The sequence below is a fragment of the Chrysemys picta genome, chromosome 4 (assembly GCF_011386835.1).
Source record: "Chrysemys picta bellii isolate R12L10 chromosome 4, ASM1138683v2, whole genome shotgun sequence".
In the NCBI taxonomy this organism is placed as follows: Eukaryota; Metazoa; Chordata; order Testudines; family Emydidae; genus Chrysemys; species Chrysemys picta.
In genome coordinates this window covers 124,540,201-124,552,769 of record NC_088794.1, presented here as the reverse complement: position 1 = coordinate 124,552,769, position 12,569 = coordinate 124,540,201, and the positions used below count along the sequence as shown (strand labels likewise).

The 12,569-nt window shown below is 43.6% G+C and overlaps 1 protein-coding gene across 10 annotated transcripts in view; it reads left to right on the top strand.

The window, feature by feature from the left end:
• TTC7B (tetratricopeptide repeat domain 7B) overlaps window positions 1-12,569 on the top strand; it is a 326,149-nt gene that overhangs the window by 16,854 nt on the left and 296,726 nt on the right. For 9 of the 10 annotated variants that reach the window (XR_010601134.1, XR_010601135.1, XM_042858600.2 and 6 more), the window contains exon 2: window positions 11,350-11,504. Coding sequence is in view for 4 of the 10 variants with exons in the window: in XM_042858600.2 (XP_042714534.2) it covers window positions 11,350-11,504 (155 nt within the window). In the remaining 6 variants the exon portion in view is untranslated. Of the gene's footprint in view, window positions 1-11,349; window positions 11,505-12,569 lie in introns of those variants that run through there. The other variant, XM_042858602.2, reaches the window with a different exon arrangement.

Genomic DNA, 12,569 nt, shown 5'->3' with positions numbered 1-12,569 from the left:
TTGTGCATATTGCTCCATCCATCGAGACTCAGGTTAACAATTTTACCCTCTAGACCTTTTGCACACTGCTCAGTTTCTCTTTTTCATACACTTTATCCAGCAATTTGCCTGTGACATCTGTTCTGTTGGGTGGACTGTATCCTGGTCTCAGGGCTGGTCTACACTGGGGGGGGGGGGATCGATCCAAGATACGCAACTTCAGCTACGCGAATAGCGTAGCTGAAGTCGAAGTATCTTGGATCGAATTACCTGGGGTCCACATGGCACAGGATCGATGACCGCGGCTCCCCCCTCGACTGTGCTACCGCTGCTCGCTCTGGTGGAGTTCCGGAGTCGACGGTGAGCACATTCGGGGATCGATATATCGTGTCTTGATAAATGAAGACGTACCCTTAATGGTTGAACCATGTTTATGAAGTGTGGGTTCTCAGTCATGTGGAAAGGAGAGATTGTTGCATAAACAAACCAGGCAATTTTTTCATCAATTATCTCTTTGTGTAATCTGCTGGTTCTTATCACAAACTTATCTATGATTGTTCTGGATGATGGAATTTTTTTTTTCTTTTTGCTACAGGTGATATACTGTGGCTATGTGACATATATGATGTGACTGAAACACTATCATTGGCAGATAACTCGGAAACTATAGAAAATGATGGTGATCTTGAAGGTGGATAGTCTTCAGAATCCTGTATGTTGAGGATGGATTCTCCTAAACAAAATAAGTCAATGCAGTTATTTAATTATTAATACCATACTGCTCATTTAGTATTACTCATTGCATTCACTGGCACTCAGTACTACTTTAAAGGTGAAATTGTAAAAGGAAGATCTGCCTATTTCAGCCATTTTTTTTAATCACAACTGCATCTAAAATGATAGTACCATAGAGAAACAACTATATTTTTTGCTCAAACATGAGAATTTGAGAATAGTCCAGAAGGAAGACAGGCAGTCCTTAAGAAAAGTATGAAATAAAAAAGTTTACCAACCTTAAGATCCTGCATGTTCGGACACGTTCTTTTCATCATCTTCAACGCCGCTTCCTCCTGAGAAGGAACACGTCTCATGATGTTGTTTCATTCGGGCAACCAGGCCTTGCATTTCTTCGTTGCACTCTTTGCATTTTGCACGCACGCCTGTCTTACCCACAGGTAGAGGAACTTCATAAAAATATTCCCAAACTGGGTCTCCTTTACGGCCTGCTGCCATTATAGGTTTTCCCTTCTAGTGAGAGAATGGGATGGTAGATCTTAAATCAATGAAGGCTACACTCAGAAAGACCTCAAGACTTCTGGACTATGCTGCTCAAATAATTTCCCTTTTGTTTCTACTGCCTGTCCCTCCCTTCTCACCTTTATCTCCAGATTTCTTCTTGTCCAGATCTATTCCACCCCCAACAATCTTCTATTCATTGAACTTTTTGAAACGTTGCACTTTTAGAGAGAGGTAAGGGATTGACTCTGTGTACACAAATTTGCAGAGGGACAATAGGGTTGAGGTCTGTTATTTCTCACCTCAATATATTATTTATTTGTTTATTTAAAACCATTTTTGCTGTTAACAAGCATGTTATTTCTGGAGACACAAATCCACAGTTTGAGAACTGCAAAACTAAGCATCTCTGATGGTATCTTCTAGACTGAGCACTGAATCCCATTGGATAAATAGAAAGATTAACCTAAATAATCTGTATAGAAGCCCCTGGAACCCCCTAAGATTGGGTCCCTAATCCATGAACTATTGGAACTCATTTACAAAACTTTTCTTAAACATTATACATAAATGCATTGTCTCATACTATAGAATTAGAATTTATAATCCTTATTCCATGATGAGATATCTTTGAGCTGTAATGTATCTGATTTAAATAAAAAAAATCAAGCTCTCCTTGGCTGATATAACTTCGGTATGTGATAAGCCATGGCCTTGTTTGAGGATTCGCTTCCCGAGGATACCAGGAAGGAGTTCTGGGCGATCTTCGATGAGGGCAAGGCTGTGGCCCTGCAAGTAGCCTCAGACGCGGTGGATTCAGCGGCATGCACCATGGCCTTGGTCATCTCCATGGACTTGGTCATCCTGGCTCCTTCTCTCAGGCTTGTCGATGGAGGCCCAGCAGTTGATACACGACCTTCCCTTCGACAGCCAGGCACTGTTTGCTGAGCAGACAGACAATACATTTCATGGGTTGAAGGGCTCCTGTACTACATTGAAAATCCTAGGGCTCTACGTCCTGGGTCTGGCCCGTAAGCGGTTCAAGCCGCAATAGCCAGAGGTCAAGGGAGCTAACCCAGGCAGAAGATGGCTCATAAGAAGAGCAGAGGCTACAAACGTTGCCAGAGCCACTAACCTCCGCCCTCTATCCAATCAGGCACCTCCTGCAACAGGCAGGGTTGCAAGCGGGCGTTTTGAGGGTGTGCCCCAGGGCGACCTATCAGACTGGACCTTGGATCCATCCTTCCTGTGTTTCTCAAACCGCCTTTCTTTTTTCCTCCCTGCATAGTCCTCTGGGTCCTCAGCACAGTGGCCCAGGGCTATACCCTCCAGTTTCTTTCTAGCTCCCCCCCCCCCCCCCCCCCCCCCGTTCCTCTTCAGGGATCCTTCTCACAAAAGTCTCCTCGCGCAGGAGGTGAAGGGCCTGCTGCAGCTGGTAGCAGTGGAGGAAGTTCCTTGTGAGTATAGGAACAAGGAATTCTATTCCGGGTACTTTCTAATCCCGAAGGCGGTCTAAGACCCATCCTGGACCTGCGAGACCTCAACAAATACCTAAAGAAGTTGAAGTTGCTCTTGGTCTCCCTGGCCTCCATCATATTCTCCCTGGATCCAGAAGACTGGCATGCCTTCAAGACTCGACTTGAAGGATATGTAGTGTCATATAGCGATCGTCCAAGGACACAGATGCTTCCTGCGCTTCATGGTGGGATCGGACTATTGCCAGTTTGTGGTCCTCCCTTTCGGCTTAGCGACAGCACCGAGGGTGTTTACCAAGTGCATGTTGGTGGTAGCAGCTTACCTCAGGCGTCAGGGCATTCAAATATACCTGTATCTCGATGACTGTCTGACAAAGGCCGCTCCAGGTCTTAAGTCCAATGGGATATTGCGGTGCTACAGGTCACGTGCCGGTCCCTGGGCCTGTTGGTGAACGACAAGAAGTCAACATTCTATCCGGTGCAAAGGATAGAATTAATCGGAGCGGTGCTCGACTCCACCTGTGCCAGAGCTTTCCTGCCACAGGATTGGTTCCAGACAATGATGGACCTCATCGCGGGGGGGTCTCTGCGTTCCCTCTAACCATGGTCCGGGTATGTCTGCATCTGCTGGGCCACATGGCAGCATGTACGTATGTCGTCCACCATACAAGGTTTCAGAATGCGACCCTTGCAGCAGTGGCTGGCAACGGTTTATTTCCAGTCCAGAGGTTACCTGCACAAGATCGTTACTGTCCCACCAGTGATACTTTTTCCCTGCAATGGTGGACCGACCCCAAGGCCCTCCTGGAAGGAGTTTCATTTGACAGCCCGCGCCAGTCGGTCAAACTGGTATCGGACGCTTCGGCCATCATCTGGGGAGTGCATCTAGACAAGCTACAGACACGGGACGTGGTCCCCAGAGGAAATGACGTTGCACATAAATGTCAAGGAGTTCAGAGTGGTATGTTTGCCCTGCGGGGTCTTCCCACTGCATGTCAGGCAAAGTGGTGAGACAGTTTATGGACAATACGGCCTCGATGTTCTACATCAACAGGCAAGGGGGAGCACGCTCGTCGTCTCTCTGTCAAGAGGCTCTCCGATTGTGGGATTTCTGCATCAAGCACGCCCTCCACCTGGAGGCCTGCCACCTCCCTGGTGTCAGGAATGCACTGGCAGATCGCCTCAGCAGGTCCTTTTTCTCTCACCACGAGTGGACGCTCCATCCGGAAGTAGCCTGAACGCTCTTCTAGAGGTGGAGAATTCCCCAAGTAGACCTGTTCGCCATCAGACAGAACAAGAAATGTCATCAGTACTGTTCCCTGCCGGGTCTGGCCGAGGACTTTCTCTCAGACGCCTTCTTCCTGTCATGGTTGGGGGATCTGATGTACGCATTCCCACCCATCCCGCTTATCATCAGAGTCCTGTCGAAGATCAAGAGAGACAAGGCCCAAGTCATCCTTATTGCCCTGGCGTGGCTGTGCCAACATTGGTTCGGCACGCTGATGGACCTAGCAGTGACCGCTCTCTGACCCCTTCCTGACCAACTGGATCTGATTTCGCAAGATCATGGGCATCTCCTCCAACCCAGCCTCACCTCCCTCCATCTCACGGCATGGATACTGCATGGTTGAACTCAGAAGAGCAGGCCTGCTCTAACGAGGTCCAACAAGTCCTCCATGAAAGGAGGAAGCCTTCCACCAGAGCTACCTACCTGGCCAAGTGGACAAGGTTCTCCTACTGGGTGTCTGAGCATAGCATCTCTCCGTTGTGCTCCTCCTTACAATCTATTTTAGATTACCTGCTTCATCTTAAGAACCAGATACTGGCCCTCTCTTCCATCAGGGTGCACCTTGTGGCCCTTTCCACATTCCACCCGCTCATTCAAGGTCAGATGGTGTTCTCACACGACATGTTGATCAGATTCCTGAGAGGCCTCGAGAGGCTCTTCCCGCTGGTCCAGGCCCCTATCCCGCAATGGGACCTTAACTTAGTTCTTTCTAGGCTCATGGGCCTGCCCTTTGAGCCTTTGGGCTCCTGCTCCCTTTCCCACCTATCATGGAAGGTCGCTTTCCTTGTGGTGGTAACATCGGCAAGACGATGTCAGAGATTAAAGCCCTGACGTCGGAGCCGCCGTATACGGTGTTCTGCAAGGACAAAATTCAACTGCGACCCCATCTGACTTTTCTGCGGAAAGTGTTGTCTTCCTTCTGTGTCAACCAGGACATCTTCCTCCCGGTGTTTTGTCCCAAACCACACACCACTAGTGAGGAAAGGAGGCTGCACTCCCCGAATGTCAGATTTGACCTGTTTTTTTACCTGGAGCATACCAAGCCCTTCCGCAGGTCAACCCAGCTCTTTATCGTGACAGCAGACAGGATGAAGGGCCTTCCGGTGTCCTCGCAGACGATTTCCAACTGGATCACCTCCTACATCTGGACCTGTTATGAGCTGGCACAGGTCCCACTGCCACCGATCATGAGGGTCCATTCGACCAGAGTCCAAGAGTCCTTGGCGGCCTTCCTGGCACACATTCCCATCCAGAACATTTGCACAGTCGCAACATGGTCTTCTGTTCATACATTCATGGCGCATTATGCCGTCACTCAGCAGACCAGAGATGATGCTGGGTTCGCCAGAGCTGTGCTACAATCTACATGTCCATGAACTCCTACCCGCCTCCATTTGTACTGCTTGGGAATCACCTAATATGGAATGGACACGAGCAAGCACTTGAAGAAGAAAAGACAGTTACCTTTTCCCTTACTGGTGTTCTTAGAGATTGTCATAAACATACAGCTACGAGTAGCATAAAATCCCTCCTTTAACTGTAAAGGGTTAAGAAGCTCAGATAACCTGGTTGGCACCTGACCAGAAGGACCAATGGGGCGGGGGGAATACTTTCAAATCTGGGAGAAGGGGGGAGAGAAGGCTTTGTTTTGTGCTCTGTGGGTGTTCTCTCGGGAAACAAAGGGAGAGACCAAGCAAGTAATCCAGCTCCTACTGAAATAATACATCTAATATTACAAAAATATTAAGTAATAGCAAGGAAATGCGTTAGAGTATCTTTTGTTTTAGCTTGTAAATTTTCCCTATGCTAAGAGGGAGGTTTATTCCTGGTTTTTTGTAACTTTAAAGTTTTGCCTAGAGGGAAATCCTCTGTGTTTTAACTCTTATTACCCTGTAAAATTACCTTCCATTCTAATTTTACAGAGGTGTTCTTTTACATTTTTTCCTTATAATAAAAGTTCTGTTTTTAAGACTCTGATTGGGTTTTTAGTGTCCCAAAAACCCAAGGGTCTGGTCTGTGCTCACCTTGGTTACTCTCAAGCCTTCCAAGGAAAGGGCATGAAGGGGTTTGGGGGGATATTTGGGGAAAACAGGAACTCCAAGTGGTCCTTTTCCAAAATCTTTGTCTAACTCACTTGGTGGTGGCAGTATACTGTCCAAGGTCAAGGAAGAATTTGTGCTTTGGAAAAGTTTTTAACCTAAGCTGGTAGAAATAAGCTTAGGGTGTCTTTCATGTGGGTCCCCACATCTGTACCCTAAAGTTCAAAGTGGGGAGGGAACCCTAACAGAGATGTGTTGCTCATGTCCATTCCATGACCCTCCCTCCTTCCCCACTGTCGGAGTTTCCAGCAAGAAGGAAATGAGCTTTGGGGGAGCCGGCGGCACCCCTTATACTGAGGCATGTGCGCGCCACTCCAGAGGGTTCCAGAGCTGGTCCCCTACGGATACCACTGAGGGAAAAGCTTCCAGCACTGGTGCATGTGGCGAGCAGACACACGAAATATGGAATGGACGTGAGCAGCACATCTTGAAGAACACCAGTTACGGAAAAGGTAACTGTCTTTTTCCCAAACGCTTAGACAAACTCACTGGTAAAGAGAAAACATTACACGAAGTTTATTAATTACAGAAAGATAGATTTAAAGTGATTATAAGTGGTAGGCATAAAGGTCAGAGATAGTTACCTAATACTCATTCTAAATCCTAAACTTCATTATTCTCAGTAAGATTTGAATCAAACAATTTTTCTCACTCCATTGGATGTTGCAGGCAGGTTACAGTTCTCAATACACAGTTTGAATTCCCTTCTCAGCCTGGGACCAATCTCCCCAGTTAATATATGGAGATATACCTATCTCATAGAACTGGAAGGGACCCTGAAAGGTCATCGAGTCCAGCCCCCTGCCTTCACTAGCAGGAACAAGTACTGATTTTGCCCCTGATCCTGAAGTGGCCCGCTCAAGGATTGAACTCACAGCCCTGGGTTTAGCAGGCCAATGCTCAAACCGCTGAGCTATCCCTCCCCCCAGAGTTCCAAGTCCTTGTCTTCCCAGTGTCCTTGTTGCCTTCAGAGTAGGTGGAGGAGGTGGTCTCATGATGTCACTGTCCCTTACTTTATACTCTCAATTCATGTCCCTGGAAAAACAATGGCCCAGATGTCCTGGTGGGCTTTGCTGAGTCAGAGTTGAGCAGTCCCTATTGTGTGGTGCTTGCGCAACTGTCTCTTATTGAATTGTAAATCTCTTATTTACAATTCCCCTGCTAGTCCATGGTTGGTGATAGTTGTTTAACGCCTGCCTGGGTGTGGGTCATTTCCTTTGTTGTCCCTGGAGAGCTGGCTGTGGGCATCACCCAGACTTGCAACATATTTCAATAACAGCCATATAGCAGAATCTCATAACTTCATACACAATAACGATGTACATATTTTAACAGAACAGTGAGTTTCAGCAGATCATGATTTTTAATATAATAGCTTACAAGACATGGTTTGGAAGAAATATCACAACCATATACAAATGATGATTATGGAGGTTACAGAGTGCTATTTTGAGGTACAGCCTCCCTGATGTCACACCCCCAAAGCCTCAGACTCTATCTGGTTTTGACCTTTGGTGCATATATGAACTCCGACTTCAGTATCAGGTTGGCTTGTCTTTGGACTCTGACCTCCCAGATTCGACTTCTGTTCTGCACCTGGCCTCTGCCTACGGTTCTGATCCTGGTTTGTCTATAGATTCTGATCTTGGTCCTGTCCTGCCCCCAGATCTCACTTTCAGGGCCACCCTTGGCCCAGACCCAAACCTATGCCTCGTCGTGACCCATGCTGCAGCCATTAGGCCTAATTATTGGAGGCAGTGCCTGATAGCATGTGCCTGTATTAAAGTGTATTTTGTTTTAAGGGGCCCAGCTTACCAAACGGTCCAGATTGTTCTCTGTGATTGACCTGTCCTCCTCATTATTTACCTCTCCACCAGTGTTTGTGTCACCTGCAGATTTTATTAGCAGTAATTTTGTTTACTTCCAGCTCATTGATTAAAAAATAGCCTGCCCCCTACCACCTCACAGGGTCCCTGAGCTTGAGCCCCAAAGGTGTACATCACAATTTTATAGCCCCGTAGTCCGAGCCCTGCATATGGGTCAGCCGTGGGTGTTTAATTGCAGTGTAGACATACCCTCAGTAATCTTTCCTCTGAAATGCAGGTGACAGAATCCTGGGGGCCTGTGAACATGTTTGAAGTGCAGTTTTATTGTAAGCTTGTGGCTGACTGTTGATCTTGCTCAAGAAGAAATTTTTACATACTTCTTGTAAAATTCCTCACATTGGCCTTTGAGTGAAAGTGAGATACATTGAATAGCATTACTGTGCCCTCAAAGCTATTTTTTAGTGTCTACACAGTTTACCATGTCTGACCTCCATTTGGATGGGGCAGTTGCGGAGGGAAAGTACATCACTACTGAGGAAACCTCTAAACACGATGTCTTGTACCTTTATAATGTCCGATTCTGTTACCTGGTTTTCAAATTGATATTGGAACGGTTATTTCAATGAAATTTGAAATGAGGATGTATCCATGGGGATGAAATATGCCCTATAACTTTAGATATAGATCTCTTCTTTTATATCCCAAGTATTTTGTGAGTAGTGTCCTTCGTTAGATTCAAACTGTTTGCACTTTTTTAGTCCATTACAGTTTAAGCCATGTTTGAAGAAAAATAGAAAATACATAATTAGCTGCCTATAGCGAAGTGAAAAGGTACCATACCATATCAAGTATTTTTAATATATGCCTTCATTCTAGAGTTCTGGTACCTTTGAAAATGGTGACTTATTGTATTGTAATTTTTATACATTTCAGTGTATGTTCTCTGTCATATCAGCACTTGCAGCAGGCCTATTGGTATTGATGCAAATTACTTTGTGCTGGAATGCCTATGGTATGAATCATTATCTGTAAAATATTTATTGGATCAATGATACAAGATTACTTTCTTCCACTTGCTGTTGCTATATGGCTTGTCCTCTTTTTCTCATTTTCAGCATCGAATCATCCCTTATGCTATTATTTTCTATTCTTTCCTTCTGAGCAGACTGTTACAGTTAAATGAGTTTGTTGCAGTTTCACTTAAATTCCTTCAAAATGTGCAGTGCTAGTGAAGTTGCCCCTTTCAGGAAAGGGGCAAGTGTCAGCACTGCGTAATGTTTGGGAGCATATTGGTCTGACATATCTTTATTTCTTCAGATACTGTACAATAAAAATTTACCTGTAAAGTGTTAGAATCTGCTTCAGACTTTGTAACTGATGTCCTAATTTTGAGAGTCTACCCTTAAAAAGCTGTAATGACCTTTTTGATTACAAATTGCAGCTATTGAAGTCACAGTTTAAAATATCTTGATAATTGTAGAAAAACTCATACCACTGGGAAATATTTCCTTGCTTTGTAAACACAAGGAGTACTTTGTAAGCATGATTTAATCTTGTGAATTTCATAAAAATGCTCAGTCCTTATGAGTGATGAAGCAAATACTAAAAGCGTCCTTAACCTGCTGGTTTCCTGCAGCAGTTAACAATGGGTTCCTTGTCTTTTACTAAATCAAAAGATCGTCTTTGCTATGAGACCCTTTCATTCGAGGTTTATTTAAGAGTTGAAACATTTAATTCAAGGTTATCAAATTCAGTGCATAAGGTGATTAGGTTGGTTATAAGATCTTCAATGAGTACATTGTATTGAAAGCCCTCTCTAACCTATTTTTAAAAATATGTAAGTGGAAAATATTGGCATTTATTTCACAACTCTAGTTTGGCTTGTTAGTCTAACTAACTAAACCTAAACTAACTCTAGTGTCACTGACACTATGAAATGAAAACACTTCTTCTGAGAACTTTGGGCTCACTGTTCTAGGAGTAAAATGCTCAAATGTCAGTTTGCCTTTTGACAAAGGCATGTATAGGTTTCAACACAGGAATAGTTCTAACTCAAGCCATTTCCCCATATTGCTGATGCCTACAGAACAGTGGCGCTTGCCTGCTAGTATATATAATTCAATACATTGGTGAATATTCAGGACAAGAGTTGATAAGAGCTGGCAACTCAGCACTGACTTATTTTTGATGGGCTGGGTGCTCTACAAATCAGTAAGAGGAAGATTTTTATCTTTATTGAAATTATTTGGATACATATTGAGCAAAATTACTATTTTTTTTCTGTTTTGAAATGGGAAATGTACACCATTGAGAGATGGATTGAAAGATTGTCCAGAGTTGTTGTTGCTTCTGTCAGGCCAAATGAAATGGTATCTGGCATCCTTTTGTCCTTTAGACATCTGCCTGTCACATTTAAGATCAGGATATGATACAGAAACAGCATTACTCACTCTGACTTCATAATTTTAGTGTATACAGGTCAGATGTGCTAATCTAGCTAGATCTTTTAGCAGTCTTAATAATGTCAAACATAAGGTGCTGTTGATATGTTTGTGAGACCTGGCACAGTGGAAGGAATCTGCTTAGAATCACAAAGCCCAGTCTTATTACCTGTTTTGTTTAACGTGTAGGTGAAGGCACTTGGGAAGCTGATAAGGGTTACAGTGTTCTCAACCTCCTGATGTTTGATAGCTTTGTCACCTTTTTATCAGACCCAGATTGAGCCATTGCCTTGTTTTTCCAAGGTCTGGCAAAAATGGGAAACTGGATGACAGTCAGTTTTCCAAGATGGAAGTGCTAGTGCTGGCTGCTGGTTAACTTCCAGATAAAATTCAAGTAGCTGGTCACCATCTGTAATGCCCTAATTGACCAGGAAATCCTGAGGGACATCTTCTCTGAGCTGCCACATAATCTGTATTCAGGTAGATATCTTAATCTAGCTATTGCAAGAGTGATGTTTGTGAGATGGGGTAGGGCATTCTTGGTAGGTAGCAGGTGCTTGCCTCTGGAATTCACTACTGCCAGAAATTCATCAAATGCTGAGTTTACCCATATTCGGAAAGCCCTGAGAGCTGCACCTCTTGTCAATGGTTTTTGATTTAAAAAACAAAAAGGTCATAGAGTATTAGATCCCAGTTAATGGGAAATAGATTTGCCTTAATCTCTGTGACTATAATGCTATAGTGCTTCTATAATGCTATAATTATTTAAATGATAAATTGAAAAATCAAATAATAAACACCACTTTTATATCGCCGAGTTAAATCTGGGTCACTGGCCCTTAATGTGTCTCTACAATGAGTTCTGCATTTGAAGTCCAGACCTAAAAATAATTACCTCCACTGCTGTATGCTTCCTCTGTAATCTATGTGAAATATCAGCTGGATAGAATGGCTATTACTGTTGTGAAGTCTTTTTCCCTTTGACGCTGTTTTTTCTCTTTATAGATGACATGGCAGAACTTCTCCTTGGGGAGTCCAAACTAGAACAGTTTTTGAAGGAAAATCCTTTTAAACAGGGCACTAGTCCCCGGGGTCCCCGGCCAAAGCTGACTGAGGTCAAGAAACATCTCACTGCAGCACTTGACAGAGGAAACCTAAAGGTATTCACATAAGTCTGGAGGAGGGGTTAGAAAATTAAGGATATAGTTGGAAGTTAATTGAGAAAAAAAGCTTTATGAGAGCTTCTGAGAGCTCAGATAATTCTCTGGTTACAGTGTTCTTGTTAAGCAATTTTATTACTTCCAGAATATCTTCAGTATTTTGGGATTTGATCCCTTTAATTTGCTTATGGAATTTTGTTCAGACAATTTTTTCATTCTAATATTGAAAGATAACATTTAAAAGAAAGCTGTTGACCCCAGGGATGTTTAAAAATTCAAAAGAATTTTCAAGATGTCTTGTGAACAGCTTATTTTCACAGTGACATGATACTTGACACAGATAACGCATTTCAAGGAATAACAACACTTTGCATTCCCATAGTACCTTGCATTTGGTTATGTCAAAGTGTCTCACAAACATTACTGAAATAGTCTCTCAGCACTCCTACCCCAATAAAGATCCCCTTCTATGAAGAAAACAAAATCAATGTAAATATTCAGCACTGTAGTAAAACAGCAGATTTGTTCCATGTTTTGAGGAAAACCATACAAGACGTCTTTATCCTCGATTCTACTTGGAGCCTATTCTGGCCCACCTTTAGATATTCATCATCAAACTATAATGCTTGCTGTTGGATGTGAAATATATATGTCCTCTCCTTCAAAGCACTTCACAATGCTCTCTCTCCATACTTATCCACTACTGCATATTACTGTGTCTCCCTCTTCCCCTTTGTTCCACCAATGATGCTATTTCAACACCCTATTTGTCATCTTCCACAGCCATCTTTGAGATTTCTTCCATGCCCTCCTTAAACTGATCTGTGAGGGTACTGACCTCTCTTCATGTGAATTCTTTTTCAAGACCCTCCTCTCCACTTACAAGAAATCAACCAAATTAAAATGACTAGGCTGAGGAGCAGTTGGGGAAAGCCAGTGCATAATTACTAAACTTTAAAAAACAGTGATAAATTTATAATTCATCATCTCCTACTCCTACCTTCATGTATTGGTTGTCATGTTAAACTTTAAACTTCCTGGGTGGCAAGGGTGTGTCATCTTAAA